The sequence below is a fragment of the Quercus lobata genome, chromosome 8, assembly GCF_001633185.2.
Source record: "Quercus lobata isolate SW786 chromosome 8, ValleyOak3.0 Primary Assembly, whole genome shotgun sequence".
Lineage (NCBI taxonomy): Eukaryota > Viridiplantae > Streptophyta > Magnoliopsida > Fagales > Fagaceae > Quercus > Quercus lobata.
Window position 1 is genome coordinate 15,989,367 of NC_044911.1, and position 23,840 is coordinate 16,013,206.

Sequence of the window (23,840 nt, forward strand, 5' to 3'; positions counted from 1 at the left end):
CCCCCACCCGGACCTAAATTTTCCCTCTGTTTTTTTTGTCCCTATTCATTTTTACCGCCGTTTCGTTTTTAGCTAGTCTCCCACACACACTCTCTCTCTCAGACGCCGAAAACCTCCTCACTGTCTCATCTCTACCACCACCCACAAACCCACAGCCACAGCCGCCACCACCACCACCTCCCAAGCCCCAACCACAGCCACCACGACCACCCAAAAATCGAGCCTAGTTAGGTCTAAAAACAAATGGGTTAGGTCTAACCCGACCCATTTGTCTTATCGTTTCTAACCCTAACGGTTCATGCCCCTAATCTAGAACCTTCCCTCGTTTTGCTATCTCATCAGAGCTCTCTTGACAGAAACCCATGGCTTGAGCGACTTGATCTCATCACCTCAAACCGGCACTGCCACCATAGGAGGCGGCTTGCTCCTCAGCAAAAAGCCTTACCGAGATTCCTATTTCTTTTTTCTGTTTATTGTTATCAAAACCCTAATTTCTTGTTTGGTACACCGCAGGACCGAAGGCACCGATTGACGCTTCGCGAGACATTCATCGCTCTGTCTATCTCTCACTCGGTCTGATTCTCTATTTCTCTCTGATTCTTTGCTGTTATTATTATTATTTTGGTTTGATTATTTGTTTGGTTTTTGAATAGCGGCTAGGGATTTAGAGGAAATTCAAGAGCTGTTGAGATTGGTCGATGGCACTGTAAAGCCTTCACTTTCTCAGGTAACGATGTTTTTTTTTTTTTTTTTTTTTGGTTAATTAAGTAATTTTAATTAATGGGTGGGTAAGGGCTTTCTCAGGTATGCTTATTATTTTTTTGTTGTTGACGATTTCAGAGATTGCAAAGCCAGTGTACAGCAAGTTCTAAATACCCATCAACGATTCCAGTGTCTCTGCTAAAAAGGTAAAGGAAAAACTCTCTGTGTGTTCGTGATTTATTTATTTATTTTTGTGTGAAAAAATTGTTCTATGATGGAGTGACACAAGTATAAAATTGTTCAAAATACCCATCAACTACATGTCTGAACTATGTTTAAGGACTGTGATTTTTCTTGGGGGGGTTTAAATGATAAAATTGAGATGGGAAGGGTAGGGTCTTAGAGAGAATTTGAGAGGGTGAGAAAGAGAGAGAGAGATGGGAGTGAAGAGAAGAAAGCTTAGAGAGGGATACAGTGAGATTGAGATTTGCGGAGCAACATGTTGGGGTTGTTGGAGAAGGTGGGTGTGTTGCTTCAGCTATAGCTTTGCATTTCAGTGTAGGATTGAATGACTGGAAGTATGCTGCTTAATGCATATACCATTTTTTTTTTTAAATGTGTAATGCTATGTTTGATTTAATTGGCCCTATGCTTAACTTAGGAGTGAAATATTTATAGGAAATTCTAATAGCAGAGGATAACATGCCTCATCATATTACTATTTGTGTTTCCTAATATTTCATTTTTGTTGTATTTAGAATTACATTTTGCGTGTCAAGGAATTATGAGTAGCTGAGTGCTGTCTTTTATGCTTTAAGGTTTATCAGAATTGCCAAAGTCAAATGGTTTCCTAATTATTGAAGCAAATGGTGGGTTGAACCAACAGCGCTTATCGGTATGTTTTGTTTCTTCAAATGTTATTTCTCTTTGTTTTCCTAGAAAGATTGGTTGAATATGGTAATACTGCCTTAGATCATAGATGGAAATGAATTTTGTGGGTTAGAGATGATGATTTGGTAACCTTGATGTCTTTTGGTCTTTGGCTGATGGTAAATCTGTTCCAATTCAGATTTTGTTGGAAGACATTAGAGCATTTTGCTTCACTTAGAATATCAATACTCTTAGAATATTCTAAAGAAAAATTATAACATTGCCATCTTATTGGATTTTTGTGTTCACCGTGGTATTTTTGGGATTTATAAGTTTTGTATATGGGCTTACGCGTCAGCTATCCACCTGATATGGATGATGAGGCATGCTTACCTACTATACTTCTGCCAATGAGGATAGAGATAGAAAATAATTATAAAAAAATTATTGAAATAACAAGGGCATCTTGATAGTAATCAGGCAAAGTGGAAGGAAAGATTATAAAGAAATAATCTTTCTTTGTGTTTAGTTAAAACTCGAAAAAAATCAGAACCATATTTGGACTAGCATATCATATGGGATTTCTGCCAATTTGGTACACTTAACATATATTCCTCTTGTATGGCGTGTAGCCATTTTAGATTGAACATAAAGTCATTGAATCCATCAAAATCCATGACTGCTAGACAAAGCAGTAGATTTTGGTGGGAGATGAGACAATTTTATTTATTTAAAAATCTCAAAGATTTCAGGGCAAATCTGTGTGAACAGTGTAGATAAAGATAAAGGGCCCAAAACCAAACGTAAACATGTTTTACCATTGTTGTAGTCCTAAATAATAAATCATGGCCGTACCTCAAAAGCATGATATATATGTCCAAACAGATCCCAAAGCAGTTAGTTTTGCTTTTCTTTTGCTTTATCAGGCCATTAAAAAGTAAAGTATTAATTCCATGTGACATAAAAAGCTTGTGAATTCTACTCCCTTTTTATTTTTCGCTAAGAAAGATAACTGAAAAAGTGAAAACAAAAAGCTCTAGGAAAAATATTCTTCAAATGAAAAAGATAAAAAGAAAGAGAACGAGATGGAGAGAATGTTTTATAGTGGGCAAACGAGAGCAAGGACAAAGTGCATTGTCTTCTTTATGAATGGGCGGTACGTTCCGAGGCATGGGTGGGGTTACCAGGTGCAGTGAGCCCAAATAGTCAAATTTTACTGTCCAGGAAAAGGTCCCTGGTTTGTCTTTTCTTTTTGTTCCATATTTTTAATATATAAAGCATGCATGCTCATAGTTCATAGAACCTACCTTGTCTTGTGGAAGAATAGGTATGGGATAGAGTCTTAGAGAAATTAAGAAAGGACAATACCTCAGTTTATTAATTATGATTTTCAACAAGAAATTAACTGTTTCTTTTGCCATTATACTATTCGTTTATCGCTTTGAAATTGCACAATATCAGCATTAGTTTAATTTAACATATCATTTTGATCCTTTTGCATAATAAGAGGGCGAAGTTTTTCAGGAGGCTTTATAAAGAAATACCAGATTTATTATTTTAATATTAACAAACCCAAACAAGACTGTTGATTTTTTGACAAATACAGAAAAGCACAGTTTAATTAAATATGTCCAGTTTTTTAATGTTAAGTTCTTTAGAATAAAAAACAATTTTTCCATCAATTTTACACTTTTATTTATCATCTTTCAAATCATTTTCTTTTAAACTACTGTATAAACAAGTAACGAAAATATCAATTGAAGAGTCCTATTACTTTAAGTAATTTTAATATAAAAAATTATCCAATTCTATATTTAGATTAAAAGATAGAAAAATATTATTAATTTTAATATTTGATATACTTGCATACTTATGCTTAAATTGAATACAAGCTTATTTTTTCGGGTAAAGTTAATGGATATTCTAAAGAAAAAGAATCAATTTACTCTCATGTTATGCAGTTACAAGCATTCTAAGAAAGGTAGTGAACTACCTTAGCTTGCTAATGTCAAGAACTTAGGAAGATTAGTGTAGCCTGATTACGAAAAGGCTTTTGTTTTCTTCTCTTACCAATAAGGATGTTAATAATGGCAAGCAAAGCCAGTCTACCTTTTCCTCTTGTTTAAGCAGTTTATCCTTACTTGAGCTAATGTAAGTTTAGCTTTATGGCTCATTATCATGGCTATAATGGTAGACGCTCATTTCAATGCTTCAGTGGTTATTCTTCAGCCACCTTTTCATATTCTTTAGAAACCAAAATAATATTCACTTTGTCCGCATCACCATCAGCAGTATTTCAGCCCTTCCAAAAGACCATTGTTCTTTATCCTTAGTTCAATTTCAATAGCCTTAAGCACAGTTCTGATCTGAAAATGCATACTTTTTAAGTGTTCCTACCCGTTTATGATTTTGTTATGTTCAAAATGTATGATGGGAGTGAAGCTTTTTTTAAAACCCTCGTTTATTATGCATCTCCAATTGGCTTTCAATTCTAAGGAACTTCTATTTTTGCATGGTTTTCCCAATTAAGTTCAGTCTATTGATTTTCTCTATTGTTAATGGAATATCATTTTTGTTTGTGGAGATTGAAGAACATCTATTGACACTTTGACATCATTGGGATATAGAATTGGAATTCATCATTCTCCTTTTCTTGTTGAATTTCTTTCCCTGCTCAAATACATTCTCTAAATTTTCTCCAATAAAATTCTCAGCAAGTGGTTTATAGAGACTGAAGAGCATCTGTCTTACACTATGGCCATGCAAACTGTACATTTTTTTTTTCTTTCTTTTTTTCTGTATGAATCAGTAAGGATTTTCATTCAACTGAAAAGAAAACAAAGTTAGTTCCAATGACCTACTCCAATCAGGTGACAGAAAATCTCTGCACCAAGCCAGCAACAATAGCTAACAGAGACTAATAGGATGCCCTTGTGTCTGTAATATCAGTCATTTATGTTGCTAAACTAATACTCTTTTGCTTGTGAAAAATTATTTCATAGGTTGCTTTTGAATCCACGGCCTCACAGTTCACCTTTCCTTATGGTAGGAGAAAGTGCCAATTTAAGCCATTGCTATATTTGCATACATATGTGAATATATATGCGTGCTTCTATATTTATATGGAAGTATGTATCAAATTGTGGAGAATTCTACAGTACATACCCTTTTTTGGCATGTCCCATACTTACCTAATCTTAACTCTTAATATTGAATATAGCCTTATTTATATTTATATATATATATATATATATTTTATAATAATAGATGAAGGTTTAGATTAGGCAGGTATGGTACATACAAAAAAAAAAGCAAGTGCATCATAGAATGGCCCGTCTATTATATATGATTTTTAGATGTAAAGGTAGGCCATGTTTGCCAGACTCTGTAAAGCAGGTTAGAAGAACAGATTAAAATTTGGGACAATAATGAGGATTGAAAAGGCTCCTCCAGGTTTTTGTAAATTGCGTAATTTTTTATATCCAATTATTCACCCGAAGCTGCAATCTTAATGCTTTTATGATTATCCTTTTTGATAAGTTTTATGCCTCTATAATTAACTGTCTCTAAGTGCTACACATAAATCCTCCATCCCTTGTGGTTTTGTTCCCAGACTTTGGGCCTTCTTTTGACCTTTTCTTTTCTAATATTGACTGCAGCCAGCATATACATTGAAGATTTGGGAATCATTCACCACACAGATACCCAACTTGGTACCATATCATTTCTACTTTTATGGTAGAGCTATATCATGGAGAACTATGAGAATGTGCTACTTTCTACTTATAGTTTCTATGTATGAACACTGCTCAAGGTTTATGTGCTGAAGGTTTTGAAAGTTGTGGTGACTACATTTATGGAGATGTGTGTTTAATACCTACTGTAAACGTGATATGTTCAAGATTGCATTTTGAAAGAAACTTGTTCCCTAATTGACATTGTGTTTTCTAAGCTATTTGAGCTAGGCTAGATGAATATTTGGCACCATTTTTCTCGTGGTTAAATCATTAGTGATAGAGTCTTACCTCTTAATTTTTTCATAATGTTTTTGGTAAAGTTGGCAGCTTGGGAGCTAAGTCAAGTCTGTGTCAAATGTTGACGACGCAACAGCTTATTTGCCATGTTTAGAATCTGATCTGGTCCTTGCTATTACACAGAAAATGTCATTTGAACATATTGCTTTTTCTAGATATTAGAATATCTTCTATATGGACTTTCAAATCTTTCAATGTGAAATTTCGTATATGGTGGTCAAACAAATTGTGGACATTAAGCCAAGATGTAGAGACCTGGTTTGAACTGGGATTTCTAACTTGATAAACTGTTTACACCAGAGCTTTTTCCTGGTTGAGCAAAATCACGCACATAAACGAACAACTCTGTTTGGGTCCACCAATTTTTCTACAGGACATTCAATTGTATTTTACCCTGTTATTTGTATGGTTTTCTTTAGGAATTTCCAGGATGTTTTCTTTGTTGTGTCTAGACTTTGTGCTTTCACATGCTTGTAGTAAGCCTGAGTACGGGATAAGGTTGTGAAAATTTAGCAACTATTGTAGGGTCCCAATTTTTCAGTTGATCTCTTTGTAACGTTATTTGAAGAACATTGATTAAGAAAATTAATTTGTTGATATCTTTTATGTGTAATATTTGCTTGAGTCGTATACCTTGGGTGATTGTTATTGAGTTGTTTTTATTTGATTAATTCATTTTAAGGGCATCTCTCTATCTTTTTCACACATATGGAATGCTAAAATGGAATTGCATATTTAAAGAGATGTCCATTCTTAAAGAATATTTCTAGTAATGATGTTATAGTTATCAAATGTATTGATAACTTCTCTATGCATTTAAATTCATTGCTTGATTAGGAACATAGCTAAAAGTGAATGATTAAAGATGATTTGTTTCTTAAATTAAAGTGAAATTGTGTAAATGAAATGTATGTTAACTCTTGATTTGTGTTTTCATGAAATCACATTATAGGTATTTCTTGCAAATCACTTTATAGCAATGGATAAGAGTTGGATGAAAATTACCAATAGAAGGTCGCAAGAATATTTAGATGGAGTTCAACAATTTCTGAATTTCGCATCTAACCATGCATACCCGGATGGAACAATTTCATGTCCATGTAAAAAATGTGTGCATACGAATTCGTGGCCTATAGATGTTGTACAGGCTCACTTAGTGTCAAAAGGGATTTGTAGGGGTTATAACCCTTGGGTTTTTAATGGGGAAATATCGTCTGCGAAGACTTCTACTGAAATTCCTAGTAGTCATGTTCAAGAAAACCCAATACAGTATGCCGATCTTCGTGACATGTTGCATGACATGTTCCCCATACAAGATATGGCATCTGCGCCAATGGAAGAAGTCCCTAGTGTGCAACAACCCACAGAAGGTCCTGCAGAAGGTCCTAATGAAGATGCACTTAAGTTTATGAAATTGCTTGAAGATGCTAATCAACCTTGTTATGAAGGTTGTAAGCATTTTAGCAAATTGTCAGCTATTGTGCATTTGTACCACATGAAGTGTCTTAATGGTTGGACTAACAAATCATTTACCATGTTGCTGGAATTTTTGCTTGATTTTCTTCCTTCAAATTCTAAGTTGCCAAAAGATTATTATGAGGCTAAGAAGATTATTAAGGATCTTGGCTTGAGTTATGAGAAGATTCATGCTTGTCCTAAAGATTGTGTTTTATATTGGAAGGAGAATGCCAACCTTGAAGCTTGTCCAAATTGTAACCTTTCAAGATGGGAAAGTAATGAGTCTAAAGGTCAACAAAGTACTAATACTTCCTCCAAGAAAAGAAAAAAGAAAGCTGCAAAGATTCTACGATGGTTCCCTTTAAAGCCAAGATTGCAACGACTATTTATGTCTCCTGAAACAGCCAATCATATGAAGTGGCATGCCAATGGTTGTGTGAATGACGGGTTAATGAGACATCCTGCTGATTCTAAAGCTTGGAAGTCATTTGACTGTAAGTACGTAGAGTTCTCATCCGAGCCTCGTAATGTGAGGCTTGGATTAGCAGCTGATGGATTCAACCCGTATGGAAATATGAGTACTACTCATAGTACATGGCCTGTCATTTTGATCCCATACAATCTCCCTCCATGGATGTGCATGAAAAGATCTTATTTTATGCTATCATTATTGATTCCCGGTCCAACCTCACCTGGGAACGATATTGATGTTTTCTTACAACCCCTAGTAGAAGAATTGAAGGAGTTATGGGATGTTGGAGTAGAAACATTTGATGTGTCTTCCAAAAAATCATTCCAAATGCATGCTGCATTATTGTGGACTATAAATGATTTTCCTGCATATGGTGATATCTCGGGTTGGAGTACCAAAGGTTCTCTTGCATGTCCCTCTTGTAACTATGATAAACAATCTCGTTGGTTAAGATATGGAAGGAGATTTAGTTACATTGGACATAGACGATTCTTGGATAGTGATCATAGATTCCGTAAGCAAAAAAAATCATTTGATGGGAATATTGATAAGAGATCAGCTCCTATTACAATATCCGGAGGGGAAATCATGTTACAAATGGATGCTATAGCCGATCATGTGTTTGGGAAGAAAAAAGTTAATTTGACCAATAAAAGAAAAAGAGGGGAGGAAGCCTTAACTGTGTGGAAGAAGAGAAGTATATTTTTCACCTTGCCTTATTGGGAGTACCATTTGTTGCGTCACAATCTTGATGTGATGCATATTGAGAAGAATGTAGTTGATAATATAATTGGCACATTGCTGAACTTGGATGGCAAAACAAAGGATAACTTGAAGGCACGCCAAGATTTAAAAGATATGGGTATAAGAAGTGAACTTCACTTGAAAAAGGTTGGAAATGATCAGACATGTATGCCACATGCTTGCTATCATATGAATGCTAGTGAAAAGGATGGTTTTCTGCAAGTTTTGAAAGATGTAAGAGTGCCAGATGGATATTCTTCAAACATCTCACGTTGTGTTAAACTTAAAGAACGCAAGATTAGTGGGATGAAGAGCCATGATAATCACATCTTAATGCAACAGCTTTTTCCAATAGCAATACGTGGATCTTTGCCCCCTGAAGTGAGTAGGCATTTAATTGACTTATCTTGTTTCTTTAGGGAAATATGTTCCAAAGTACTAAATGTGGAGGAACTTGGGGCTCTTGAGAAGAGAATTGCAGTGACATTGTGTGAGTTGGAAAAGATATTCCCTCCCGCTTTCTTTACAGTGATGGTACATGTAGTCATGCATTTGGCTAGTGAAGCCAAAGTTGCTGGCCCAGTTCATTATCGTTGGATGTATCCCATAGAGAGGTAACACATATAAGAACTTGGTCTATTTGTTTATTATTTTTATTTTTATTTTTTTAAACTTACCAATTTCCCATTGTTAATCTTGGGTTTTCCAATAGGTACTTGTCAAGGCTTAAGTCTTACGTGCATAATAAAACTTATCCAGAAGGCTCCATTGCAGAAGGGTATATAGCAGAGGAATGCTTAACATTTTGTTCACGCTATTTTAAATCTGTTGAAACTGTATTTAATCGGCCTGTAAGGAATGTTGAGGAATCCATGGGTGCGGTGGTGAGCATTACACTAGATTCAAATTCATGGATCCAAGCACATCGTTATGTGCTATTCAATTGTGAAGAAATCACCCCATTTCGCAAGTAAGTGATATGTCCTTGCATATCCTTTAACGACATTCCAATGCAATACTCTTAACTTAACACTAACACGTTTGTGTACACAGTGAACATATAGCGGAGATCAAGACTGGTTTCCCTTCTCATGTGACTGATGATGTTATTCAAAAGCAACACATAGAGAAATTCTGCAATTGGTTTAGGGAATATGTAAGTAAAGCATATATACATATATAGTACTATTTTGATTCGGTTGTAACACTTTAGATAGCATATTTATAATAAAAGTCTTTCTCTATAATAGGTGATGTCAATGGATGCCTCTAAGAAAAAGGAAATCTCTGATAAAGTTAGATGGCTTGCTCGATATCCAGATAATGAAGCAAAACGGTTCAAGCGTTATGTTATAAATGGTTTGAAGTTTCGCACCAAAGATTTTGAGGCAACTAGGAAAACTCAAAATAGTGGAGTTTGTGTTGTTACTGAAGGTGGTGCTACTTATTATGGTGTACTAATCGATATTATTGAGTTGAACTACTCTGACAAGTATCGATATGTATTATTCAAATGTCAATGGGCTGATGTTATTAGTGGGAGAGGATGCAAAAAAGATGAATTTGGATTTCCCCTTGTCAATTTTTCAAGATTGATACATACAGGTGATCAATTGATTGATGAACCTTATGTATTAGCATCTCAAGCTTCGCAAGTGTTTTATGTGGAGGATGTGAGACATAAAGATTGGGTGGTAGTGGTCAGAACCAAACCTAGGGAGGTGTTTGATGTTGGTTTTCAAGCTTTAAATGATGATGATGATGATGATGATGAAGTGGATACATATATGGAGAATGTCCCTTATAATGTAACTATTGATGATGCATGTGATGATGTAAATGACAACCATGCTTGGGCTCGAGTTGATGAAGAAGGAACCATTTATGATACACCGCTGATTAGTGAGGATGAATTTCTTGAACAAGACTTTATCGATGATGAAGAGCTTAGTGATGATGTTTATGAGTCTAATGACGATGAGTCCAATGATGATGGGTCCAATGATGATGAGTCTAGTGATGATGACTAGGTTTGTGCCCCTTCTTGCACATTCTTTAACGAAATTCATTATTGCTTAATAGGGAAAAAAAGAAAAGAAAAGAAAAAAGGTCTTTTTAACACTTAACTGAGTTGTTTTGTAACAATTTACATTGAACTTCATAGAATGGATGAATGTTGAAGTGACAAATACTAACTTCTTATTAAGTATATATTATTTTTGCTATTATGATGAACTTTATAGTAATTTTATTACATGTTTCTTAATTCGGGCTTGAAATTATTATTATTATTTTTTAAATTTGAAAACCTGTTATTTTGACTTAAGCCTACAACATTGTACTTGTTAAATTCTAATGTTGAATTGTATGACTATATAATAATTTGTGTTGTTTTAGTGTTGAAAGTAGTTGGAGTTGTTGTATTTGCAATTACTTGTACCATTACTTGTCATTGTGCTTATATACTTGTTTATTTTAGACTTTGACAGCTGAAATGGCAAGGCGAAAGGCAAATCTGCGCACACGTCCCAAGAGTGTTACATTGGAAAGAGCTTCTTCACAAAATGCGGATGAAGTGGGGGACCAAGAAATGCATGAAGCTTCTACACAAGCTTCTACACAAGTTTCTACACTAGGTATGGGCTTTTTAGTCAAAAGTTTACCATTCATACAGAAGGTATGGGTAGAAGCAACTGAACATGAATATATATGATTTGATTTGGGGAAGATCATTTGTAAAGATACCTTAACCATTAAAGGAGTTTGACGAAGATTCTATTGAGTTTTGAAGAAAGGAAGCAATGAAAACTACAATGAGTGAACAAGATATGCCCCATTATTAATTGGTCAAAATCTAAATTGATGACAACTATAGCTAACCTTCACATATGTAAATTATCAATATTTTCACAAGGCATAAAGATGAGTCAATTTGATTCATAAATGTTTAAGTCTAGATCATGAGAGAGAATAAGTTTTGAAATCTCACATTGGTTAGAAAAAAATTATAAGAATGTGCATTATTTTAAATAATTAGGAGTAGGAAGTTATTATGTTATAATTGTGATGGTAGTGTAGCTATTGTTTATGGTGTAAGTTTAATCTTGTAAGTTATCTAGTGAAAAAGTTTAGGAGAAACTTTATTTGATGTGTTATCAGTGTAAGAACACTTTAGGTATATTGGGGATTATAACAAATTTAAATTGTGTGTGCATGTTGTGTTGCTTGCATTTATTGTTTTGCTTATTTTTCAACAATGCATTAAATTGGATTGTATCTTTCCTTTTTAGTATTTATACATCTTTTAAGTCTTATTAATGCATCATTTGCTTCAAGCTAGATCCTACTTACAGTTGCAATATTTCATGACCAAACCTGTGTAGGTCTATGTTAGGTTTACCTTTTCAAAGTAATTGCCGAATAACACCATAATATCTTGTTAATTCGATCAACATTGTAAACCAACAGGATTATATATGCAAACATAAAAAAAATGGTTTTGTCAAGAAGTTATTTCAAGATCAACAAAGGTATTTTTGTTTGTAGTTTGAGTTTTTTTAGATGAAATTTTCAAGGAAAACCAACTTATCATACATAGGGCATATATGAGATCATGGGTCATATTCATGATACAAAATATGGTTTGCACATGTATATTTATTTACTATTTTTTCCACATGGAGTATAAAAAGAGAGAGTTAGGCTTACCAAGAGAGAAAAAATTGACTGATACCATAAATTTGATAACATTTTTTTTTAATATTTCCACTGCCTCATTAAGGTTTATGCAATTACTCACATGTTGCAAAAAGAATAATAACCACCCATGTTTTAAAAGGCTTGCTTTGCATGTTTTGTTGTTTGACATTGGATATTTTTTCCTTTTAGGATCAGATGTGCAACCAGCTAAACGTGTCACTCGCGGGCCAAACAAGTACTTGGAAATTTGGGATCTTCCCGATGATCAAGAAATTGAGTTGCCACTAAATAGCATGCATCAGCCGGTTGATGAGGGGGCGAGGACTTTCACTGGTTTCTTGGGTACGATTGCACGGAAACCCCACATGTGTCCGATTAAATACCTTGACTGGAAGGTCATGCCAGAAGAACTTAAAGAAGAGTGTTGGCGTCTTGTAAAGGTATTAAAGAAGTTATAATACTTGTAATTATGACATTTTGTACTAGGTTTGATATAAGTATTTTAGCATGAAAACATTTGTAATTTGATAACTCAATTTGATTGTAGCGAAAATACCAAGTCCCTGATAATCCTAAGGCATATGAGGGTCTGAAGAAGTTTACTCTACAAAAAATTGGGAAGGCTTGGAGAGATCATAAGTGTAGGCTAAAGGCTAAGTATTATATACCGCATTCAAGAAACAAAGCACGGGTGAAGAGCAACGGACCCAGGAAATGCATACCAGAAGATTGGAATATACTTGTTGATCATTGGTATTCTGATGATGCAGTGGTATGTTTGTTTTCTCTCTCTTTTCCATCATGGATCATACTAAAAGTAGAATAATTATTGAGAAATTGAGAGAATACATATTGGATTGTTTTTAGATAGGATTAGCTAGAACCTTTATTTGGGCTTTTTGTGAAACTGGTATATATGAGATCGAAGTTGTGTTTTATATTTCATATTTGTTTCATTTGGTAGAAATCTTGGAGTAAATGTTGGTTTGTCAAGGTTCAAAAACAAAGGCAAGTGTGTGGTGTGGAGATTTTTTTAATAGATTCTAGCTTTCTTTTAAGATTTTTTGCTTTGGCCTATAATAATTTTTCTTAAAATGAGTTAGCTTTCTTAAAAGTGCCTAGTTTTCATTTATCAAAAGTATTCATCATTAAATCAGTACTGTTATATCAATCATTAAGCTTCTAGTCCAAATGGAAGGTATAGACATGCTATGCTCCTGTAAATGAAATAGCATGGGAAACTTGGGTCTCTTCACTCCATGATAAAAGATGCTCAGCCAAAACTTATTACTTTTAGCATTTAGTTTCTCTCATTCTTTTATACCAAATGATATTTTTGACCATTCTGGCTTTATTTAGCTAAAAGTACCTTTAGATACTTAAAACATACTATATATAAAGATGTAATTTTGTTGAATGTAGATAGAGTCAGATAAGAATAAGGACCGTCGTTCTAAACAGGATGACATACATACTGGTGGTTCATGTGGCTATGCTATGCACGCTGCAAAAAATGTAATAAGTATTATGACTATTTTTTAAATGATTTTGACTTCTCATAAGTTTATGTAGAATCAATATTCATCACTACATAAATATGCTATTCATAATGTAGGCAAAAACGGATGGACATCCTGTAGAGCGTGCAGTATTATTTCAAATTCTACATACTCGTAAAGATGGATCTGCAGTTAATCCTGCAATGAAAGAAAAAATGGTAAGTAATTTCTGCATTGTAGTTGGGGGTAAACAAAATAGGAATTCAAGAAACAATATTATAGTTTTTCCCTACAAAATTGTCTCAAAGATGAGCTTTGTTCAAATAATTCAAGTCTTAGGTCTTGCAAAATATTGTATAACTAGCATGTCTTTTTTGACAAAAACCAAGCATAAGAAGAAATCCCATGTGGTTGTTTGAACACTTGTGTAACTATTTTGAATCAATGATAATAGTTATGAATGATTTTTTAAAATGATATTGTACTATATGAAACAATAATCATAATGTAACAATAATCATAATGTTATGAATGATTCTACTGTCAAAAAATTGAAAGATGACGAAATTTTAAAGTGATATCGTATTATATGAAACAATAATCATAATATAATTTTTCTTTCTTTCTTTCTTTCTTTCTTTCTAGTGGCACCATATCATCTTGACAATTAGGCAACTTATCAATCTTATATATTGACATAAAGTGTAAAGATATTAATTAGTCACAACTTACATAAAGTGTAACCATATTAGTTTACTGTTAGTAGTGCTGCAAATTAATCTTAGAGTATATATACAACTTGCTAAGATTTTTATTACAACAATTCTAGTTATTATATACACCCGGAAACTTTGGAACACATTATGTTCTTAATATATATATATATATATATATAACTTCTATTGTAAAATTTATAATTAGAATAGTCTACTACCATATGTGGGATCTACATAACAAATAGTCTCCAATTTTTAATCAAAAAAAGTAAGGTTAAAAAAAACGTTTTCAATTGTATAGAACCTTTAAATTGTATCAATCGCAGCTATTACCATTAGTGGATGTCAAAATCATGAGGGTAATGATTAGTATATAGACCCTATGTAATAAATTATACTTGTTTTAATTTTACTATTAGTTTTAATCTTACATATATTTTGGTATTAACATATGTAATAATTAGCAATATTGTTTTTTTCTTAAGGAGATGAGTTGTGATACATTGATTTTCAAGAAGGGACAAAGCTTAAAATAGACTACATATGGGTAGTGTTTCCTCCATCGTCGACAACAATAAAATTTAAATCCTTGAAATCTGTTTGTTTCCATTCATAGTTGACCTTATAATGCCAAAATTTTCTGGTTTCACAATCACCACATGATGGATGTATATGACTTCCTTTTTTCTTTTTTTTTTGGAGAGGTTCATGTGGTGAGTTGCTTGTAGAATGTGAATTTTTTCTTAAGGGTTATTGGTTGTTGTGGCAAAGTAGCACCAACAATTTTGGCACTGGTGCCTTTGGTTATGGTGAGGGGGACACTAGCTTTGTGTGCATAATTTTTGCATCGTTCTGGGTTTTATTGGTGCTTGCTTGTCTTATCCTATATATATGTATATATATGTTATGAGGTCATTTTAACTATATGATTTCTAACTTTTTTTTGTTTTGTTCAAACTCATATCAGGACAAAATGAAGGATTTGTTGGTTGACCCTAAGAATCAATTGCAGTCATCTGACATAAGTGGTAGTATTGCATGGTCAAGAGATGATGTGTTTGCCAAAGTAATGGGTAAGGAGCACAAAGGTCGCATTCGTGGGGTAGGATTTGGTCCAACCCCAAGTGGTCAAAGTAGCAAGACTGCTCTCACGAACAGTGAAATACAATTAAGTCAAGCAAGGGACAACGAAGTTGCACAATTGAAGGCTTCCTTGGCTACAATGGAGGAGAAACTAGTAGGTTTTGACGAAATGAAGGAAAAAGTTAGTCAATTCGAAGAAATGGAGCAAAGAATGGAGCAAAGAATGGAAGAAAGAATGGAGCAAAGAATGGCTCGCATGCTTCAACAGATGCAACAAACTACACAATGCAATCAGGTATGATAAATGAATTGAGTGTCAATTTATATACAGTAGGAAAGGAACGTTAAATGTATGGTTGCTAATTAATATTTACTTGTGGTAATTAGCCGGAAAGATAATTACATATTTAGTAATTACATTAGCTGGAAAGATATTTATTGATCTAATAATTAGTATTTACTTGTGAATTGTGACGGTATGAATCTATTGATCTGTAACATTGATAAAGGGTGGTGAAGGAAAAAGATTTCTACAAGTACCATGTTATTAATAGATGTTTATGGAATTATGTGGTGACACCTTTGCATCCTTTGAATTCTATATCAAGAGACCTCCCAACACCAATCATTTTGATTTGATCCCATTAGTTGTCTTGTTGTGCCACTGCTTTGTAATTTCAAAACTAGGAAGCTGCAAAGAGAGATGGTCCTCCCATAAAAGATCAAGAAACATGTCTTTATTTAACTTGTTTCCATTTTTTTACCTTGGTAATATTTTCTTGTCATTCTATTTCATTTATACGCACTTATTAAGTAATCATACTTTGTATGTAGGATGCTCCTCTGATCGAACAATCTCCAGCTCTCCCCAAATCATCAGCCGCATCTCATCAACCAGGAAGCTTATAAGTTTTATCTTGGAGTTCTTGGACTTTTTTGTGTATGAAGAACTATGGAAGAACAACCGCATTTTTTGCAAGTGTTGAAAGATAATTTTAAACACTTTGAAATTTTGATTATAGTATTAGATTAATTTCAGCGGTTGTTTTATTCAAATGACCACATCTTTTTTTTGTTAATTCTAAGATGGTGGTTATAGATAATGCTATGTATATGATAATATATTTCTATGTTAATATTATGTTAGTTTTAAGACATTTGTGTTGTTGTTAATTAATTATATTTGTGGTATTATGTTAGTAGAGTTAAAACTATTACAGGTCCTTTGTAACAGGTTTGTGAACCATTTATTTATTGGCAAACAGCAGTTTTAAAACCCACTGGAAAAAAAAAAAAAAAAAAAAAAAGCCTATAGCGGCGGTCAAAAAGCGCCGCTAAAGGTGCAAATTTTACGTTTTAAATAAATACCTATAGCGGCGCTTATCGCCTGCCGCTAAAGGTTGAAACATATAGCGGCGGGCATGAACCCGCCGCTAAAAGTAGAATTAGCTATTCTGATCTCATGTCTATAGCGGCGCTGTGTTCCCGCCGCTAAAGGTAGGGACCAATAGCGGCGGGCATGACCCGCCGCTACAAGTGTAATCTACTGTTTTGATTGATTGGCTATAGCGGCGCTTTTTACCCGCCGCTAAAGGTAGAAACAATAGCGGCGGGCATTTTCCCGCCGCTAAAAGTCAATGCCAGGAGTTCTGAACACATATTGCGGCGGTTTTATGCCCGCCGCAATATGTCTTCACCCGCCGCTAAAACGTATATCTATAGCGGCGGTTTTTGGGACCGCCGCAATTAACCTACAGCGGCACTGCAGCACCGACGGGATGGCCCGCCGCAATAGCACCCGCCGCTAAAGGTCGAATGTACCTTTAGCGGTGGTTTTTGGGGCTTTAGCGGCGGTTCTGGACTGCCGCAGAAGCCCGTTTTTCTTGTAGTGAATTCTCCAAATTTTGTTATTGGGGAGTTTCTCACCCCAGACTATTTTGTACCTAATTTATGCTTATTTATAATAATTACATTCCAAGAAGAAAGAAAATAAATAAATAAATAATTCCTCCCTCTGTGCACAGTGGCCTGATCAGTCACCGCAAGGCACAAACTACAAAATTACAAATGGATAAGATCGTGTAAGGGTGACGATTCTCCAATGAAAATTTGAAAAGGCTGCTGTGAGGAGAGAATCTCCCATTTCTTAGGTCATCTCCTTGGTTGTGGCTGCGGGAGTTTAATATTTAGCCATTCTCAATAGAAACCATTCAAGAAAAACAACCTTAAATCTGAGCAGAAGATTTAGGTACAGTATTTAATTACTATTTTTTAAGTTTTTCTTTTAAAATTTTGATATATGTCTTATTTCTCATGAGATAAAAGTGTATTATTTAATTAAATAGTTACGTGACTGAATTTTAAAGAGAAACCTAAAAAATAGTACCTAGCATACTGTTAGTTTTGTCTTAAATTAAATCACTTTATACCTAGTGTCCGTTTGGAAACAGTTTATTTAGCTGAAATTGAAAACATTTTGCTGAAAGTACCGTAAATAAAAGTAAAAATTAGCTGAATAATATAGTAAGATTTATGAATAATACCAAAAAGTACAATAAGACCTATAAATAGTATTAAATAAGCTAAAATTTTCAACTTGTTTTAAACGGACACTCATCTCACCTCCATCAAAATATTCAAAACCATAGATATATCAATAACAAATTCCTTACAAACCCGCAGCTTAAATTCTGCAAAAGTAAAGTGGATATTCAAACCGTACTAGAACAATAGATAGGACTGGTCACTGTCAACTCATGAATGCGTTTCCAACGGAGCCATGATGATTTTCGTGCTTGAACCCTTTCCCCATTTCATATAATGATAGGAGCTTCTCGCTCAAAACCACCGCACGCTCCAAAGCATAACTCCTTTCTGCCTGTAGAATATATCCACAATGGACCAAGTAAATTTTGTATTCCAATTAATTATACGGTAGGCCTAAAAAAAATTATACTGTAATAGATAGATGTCCAAGATCTAAATTATACGGTAGACCAAGATGTGATACTAACAGTATATGCTCAAGAAGTTTCTACCAGTAACGGAGTATCCTCAAGAGTTTCTGCCCTAATACTACCATAATGTTCTTAAAATCTTGGCTATCCAAGTATTCATTGATAAATGAGTGACTTAGATTTCACTATGTTATCAATTACTTAATTCAAATATATAGTAAAAAAAATTTCTTAATTGATGAATATATAGATAAAAGTTTTGTAACTCAATTCCATTTGCCTAGTTTCCTAAAGGAGAAGAATCAGGGTTTGAATCCCCTTCTCTCACTTTTTGACAATTGAATTATTAAAAAAAAAACATATATTTATCAAAACATTTACGATTAATTATTTAAATAATGATGATTTGATAAAATTTAAAAGAAATTACACTTTACCATCTTAAACTATACCTCCAATTACACTTTGCATCCTAAATCATGATCCTTGTACATACTTTGGTGCCAAGTTTGTTGTTAACTTGGACGAAAATTCAAAGTTTAGAGTGCAAAGTGTAATCGGAAGTATAGTTTAGAGTGATAAAGTGTAATTCTATTTTGTTTTTAAGGAATTGCATGAGAAGAGGGGCAATTTGAATAATTTCACTTGGCGCATACTTTTGTGTCCAAGTTAATAGTAAACTTGACATTGGGTGCAAAGTGTAATAAAATATCATAATTTAAGGTACAAAATGTTATTGAAGATATAGTTCAGGATGACAAAATGCAATTTTCCCAAATTTAAACCATTTACTTACCAATAAATAAATTAAATCAATTCTATGGTAAATTTATCCTAAAAATTCCAAAATACGTGGATGTATAGTTCTGTTGACAACTGTTATGTACATATTATCCGTTTATTTTAAAGACAACAAAACCAACTAACAAAGAACATAATATTTCATCAAAAAAAAAAAAAAAAACCCAAATAACATAATACATACCTGGAGGTGTAAATTATGAAAAACCCTTCCTCCAAAGCACTCAAAGGAAGAAACATTTAATACTAGAAACCCATCCTTCTCCAAATTAAGCAAGATATTTGCTAATGGACATTTATGAACCTTATATGTAGATATCTGAATCATAACTTCTCTATCGTTAAGCCAGTTTGCAGAAACAACAGATAAAGAGCTCCGACCTACAATTTGTCTCTGATTTTCTTGATGAATTTGTTCACCTTGCCTAGAAATCCTTGATATAAGCTCTTCCTTCTTTTGCATCAGTACCTCCACTTCTTGTTCTAGTTTTGGTATGTATTTAAGCATGCGCGAAATTGTAGTCGGAACACTTAATTTTTCCTATAACAAAAACACCAATGTTGTGAACAACACAAATGAAATGGATTCTACAGGTAAGGATAGCGATGGAAAATGCATCACAAATGTCTATGAGGGCCTAATAGCGTGTTCTACTAACTTCTATTTAAATTTCTTGTGAGTTTCAATTAGCTCAATAGATAATAGGTAAAGTCTCTGATGGTTAAATAAGAGATCTAAAATTCAATCCCCGTCAACACTAAAAACCAATTGTTGTCTTGATTTAATGATAAAGAGCTATCATTAGAAGCGAATGTCAAAGGTTGAAACTTTCTAAAAAATATATATTTAAATTTCTTAAGCCAACCAAACATCAATGGCAGTATATAGTTACCTGTGAGAACAGGAAAGACTATATATACTGCTACTTATAAAAGTATATGCATAAGGATTCAAATGATAACTTAGTGATAAACACAATTTATGGTGTTTTATGCATGTTTGTGGTTCAAATCTACCTCTTGTTTCCTATTATTGATTTTACTCTTAATTACACTTTAGACCTATATGATGATTTTCAATTAGCCCAACTTGTAAATTATTTTGTTGTCAAATAAATTGCTTGGGTTCGAATTTGGCCTATACGAAATCCTAACCCTAATTTTTTTTAAGCTCAACTAATATAAGCTTGAATATAATTATCTTAACAATCTATTCTTGTGAATAAAGATAAAATAAATTTGAAAAATGCTATATCCACAACATTTCACAACACTTTCATAAGAAATTATAAATGGCAGGTTCTTAGTAACTGTTACTATTGAGCAAAAATGTAATTTCCTAATGGTGGTTTCAAATTAGAATCGGTAACAATTTACCACCTAGAATTTATTATGAAAATGTTGTTGACATAGCATTTCTCAATTAATTTATACTTTTATCCGAATATGTGAGTGGAGTGGCTGAATTTGAATGTGTTTTTATTTTGTTATTTCTTGAGTGGGGACTGGAGGCATGGGTCATTCAGTTAGTGGGTAGCAAATGTTAACACTAAAAGACAATTAAACAATTAGATAGAGGGTAATTCTTAAAAAAAATTAGACTAGGGGCATGGGATAGGAGAGTGATTTAGTGAAGACAAAAGCAAATGTTAACACAACAAAAATTTTCTTATTACAGCTACAAACACCAATAGTTATCAAAGTGAAGTTGAATTGTTAAATAAAATAATTGTAACAGAATATAAACATAAACTAATAAATGAAAGTATTCTAAGCAGTAATAATTAAAATTCACTGAACAAAAATAATTAATATGTTTATTATATCTAGAAACAATAGATGATTTCTATGATTTAATCTTAGCTATAATAATTAGTATATTTACTGTATTAAGAAACTTTATGTCTTATAAACTTATAGTTTATCTTTTATTCTCTTGTTAGTATTATGAACAAATTTGTAATAAGGAAACAATATAGATCGCAAGATTTATCTCCGTACCCCAAGATACATCTTCTTACTAACCCTTCTAGAAAAAAAAAAAAAAAAAAAAAAAAAAAAGAAAAAAAAAAAAAAAAAAAAAAAAAAAAAAAAAAAGAAAAATCGTAGATTGGCCACTGCATATTGGCAAGATTGAAAGTGAAAAAGTTACTTGCCTAGCAAATAATCGGATAGGAGCCATATCACATTAAATAATTTCCCGGACAATAATAGCAGGGCAGAATTAGAAACACTTCTAGTGGCTACTACTAAGTGCTATACTTTCTTCAATTAATTTCCTAGGAAACTCCCACGAAGATCAATAGAAACTTAAAAAGAAAGAATGAATTTTAATCAGTACCGCTTGATCAGCCGAGGGAAGTAGTGAACGGAGAGTGGAGTACAAAGCATTCATCTTCTTGCGACGATCACGCTCGCTAGCATTGTGGTAAATCCTTTTAGTCATCTTGGGGTCACTGCCAATTGGCATAGATGGCGTGCTAAGATTGAGCTCGACTTTTGGCTGATATGGAGACTGGTCATCATGAGCTAGTGAATCTGATGCTTCAGTCTCTCTAAGGACGTAGTTGTTATCTGTATGGCTCATGGGATTCTCTAAGAAAGGTGTAAAGGAAGTTGATTGCTTATTAGTCTGACGCAGTTGGGGACTGGTGATCTTCCAAGAACTTGAGATGATCATGAAATGTATATATACATTACAAACTACAAATACATAGGTATACTTTTTCTAAAAATGAAAAATGCTGAATCGCAATAGCAAGTCACTCTTCACTTTAACGAATTAACCCGGCCCGTGTTAGATGGTCCCGCAATCATTGATGTTAGTGCATCCCATATGATTCAAGGTGCGTGACCACTACACTTAATATATACCTAAAAAACTCAGCACGACAGCACGCTATATACTCGTTTGAGATAGCCGATTGCTAAGGGAATCCTAAATTACAAAGTTTATTATCGCCAGCACGAAAAGAAAAATGATATGTTTACAATATTTTCATAACAAATTTTAAGTGGCAGGTTGTTACTGGTTGTTATTGTTGGGATAAAAAAGTAATCTTAGTATTAGGTTAAAATTTGAACCAATAACAACTAACTATCTCTGATTTGTTGTGAAAAGATTATAAAAATGTTGTGGAGGTAACATCTTTATGCAGGAAAATGACATTTTTAGCGGTGTCTGTACGAGGTTTACGCATGTGGGCCTCACTTTGCCGTGTTTAAAAAAGGCAAAGACTTTGGGTTCCAAAAATTCCCAAAAAAATAAATAAATAAAATAAATAAAACAAAACAAAAAAACAAAAGAGTTTGAGACCGCACTGCGTAACTATATTTTAATATATATTAATAGCATTAATTTTCAATATCATTTACTATACTAAATCATAAAAATTATGCGTCACGTGATACTTTTTTTTTTTAATCTAAAAAAAACAGAATCACGTAGTTACATCAAATGGATGCTCTCTCTTTCTATTGTTATGAATATATTAAAAATTATTAATATGATTTACTTTAAAATTAAAAATCCATTCTTAAAGTTTTAAGAAGTTTAAGAATACTACTTTAATTAAAACTTTATCACAATTTTTAAAAAAAAAAATTTAAAACAAACTTCATTAATTATTTTAATAGTCTATATTATAGGCTTGGTTTTGATAAAAACTCAATCTTCCACAATGTGCTTTCGCGGCATAACTTAATTAAAGTGATTTTTTGTGCATATTAAGAATACATTAAAATTAGTAACATAATTTTCTCAAAAGGTTATATTCAAATTTTTTTTTTTTTTTTTTAAAATCTCCAATTACGTATTTTTACCAAAATTTTCAAAAAAATTAAAATTAGTTTCAATTTTTATTTGAAATTATTTAATAATACATTATATTTTACTGTTTTGATATAAACTCATCAATAAACAATGTACTTTCACCACAAAAATTCAAGTAAATTTTATTATTCAATTTCAACTATATTATTAAGATATATTTTCAAATTTTTTTTTTAAATAATCATTTAAGAACATAATATAGTATTAAAAAAATACATTATTTGAAGGAAAAAAAAATAAAATCATGATCAGCCAATCAGGTGGATATCAATTTGCTTATCAGTATTCAGTATCAGCTTGATTGGTGAATAGGTCCGACATTGGTTATCATCAATGAGTTCCATTTAAAATTAATTATGGTACGAATATGATATGAGATAATTACTTTGCATGTGGCCTTTTGAATAACAAATATACCTCGGACAAATGTAATAACCATGCTTGTTATCAAATCAGAAACTGGAGAGAGAGAGAGAGAGAGAGAGATCCGTCATGTAGTATATGAGTCTTATTTTAAGTTACAATATACCTTTTTTTTTTTTCTTTTTCTTTTTTTAAGAAGATAGTTACTATATGACTTTTGGTAAAAAAAAAAAAAAAAAAAAGAGATTAGGAGCACAATTTTAGCCACAACTTGCTAACGTGCCAAGTCATGAGTAGTGGAGTTGTGGACTTACTACTTTTACTCTACACTCACAACTTGTCATGTGAGCAAATTGTGACAAAAGTTGTGATAGTAACATTTTTCGAATCTAGCAAAATTAATTATGGTGTTAGATGAGATTGAGTGTCATTTACAACTTCTATACAAATAAAAATTCAATGATTTACTGATGGAACAAGACTTAGGTACAGTACTTAGGTGCTGTTCCTTGGGTTCTCTTTTTAAGATTTTGCTATGTGCATTTTTTTTTAATTGGATGAAAGTGTATTTTTTAGATAAATATCCATGTGACAGAATTTGAAAAAGAGA

General features: G+C 33.0%; 2 protein-coding genes across 8 annotated transcripts; one reads left to right on the forward strand and one right to left on the reverse strand.

The window, feature by feature from the left end:
* The first annotated feature begins 70 nt into the window (after positions 1 to 70).
* On the forward strand, positions 71 to 16,375 carry LOC115958567. 7 transcript variants are annotated; one of them, XM_031076998.1, is made up of 12 exons: positions 74 to 573; positions 654 to 727; positions 841 to 908; positions 1,521 to 1,597; positions 5,232 to 5,285; positions 10,760 to 10,916; positions 12,169 to 12,419; positions 12,527 to 12,751; positions 13,402 to 13,494; positions 13,595 to 13,696; positions 15,162 to 15,572; positions 16,112 to 16,375. In XM_031076998.1, the coding sequence occupies exons 6-12, from the start codon at positions 10,775 to 10,777 to the stop codon at positions 16,184 to 16,186; spliced, it is 1,299 nt and encodes a 432-aa protein (XP_030932858.1). In that variant the 5' UTR covers positions 74 to 573; positions 654 to 727; positions 841 to 908; positions 1,521 to 1,597; positions 5,232 to 5,285; positions 10,760 to 10,774; the 3' UTR covers positions 16,187 to 16,375. The 7 variants fall into 7 exon arrangements, with proteins under 7 accessions (XP_030932855.1, XP_030932854.1, XP_030932856.1 ...); XM_031077000.1 differs by having other exon boundaries at positions 12,175 to 12,419; XM_031076995.1 differs by lacking the exons at positions 12,169 to 12,419; positions 12,527 to 12,751; positions 13,402 to 13,494; ... (1 more) ...; positions 15,162 to 15,572; positions 16,112 to 16,375 and adding exons at positions 6,559 to 8,894; positions 8,993 to 9,250; positions 9,334 to 9,436; positions 9,531 to 10,310 and having other exon boundaries at positions 71 to 573; positions 1,461 to 1,597; positions 10,760 to 10,836.
* Positions 16,376 to 18,026: 1,651 nt separating this feature from the next.
* Positions 18,027 to 21,523, reverse strand: LOC115956490 (transcription factor ORG2-like). Its single transcript, XM_031074851.1, has 3 exons — positions 21,377 to 21,523; positions 19,220 to 19,576; positions 18,027 to 18,155 (listed from the first exon to the last, which is right to left on the reverse strand). The coding sequence occupies exons 1-3, from the start codon at positions 21,503 to 21,505 to the stop codon at positions 18,027 to 18,029; spliced, it is 615 nt and encodes a 204-aa protein (XP_030930711.1). The 5' UTR covers positions 21,506 to 21,523.
* Positions 21,524 to 23,840: the final 2,317 nt, after the last annotated feature.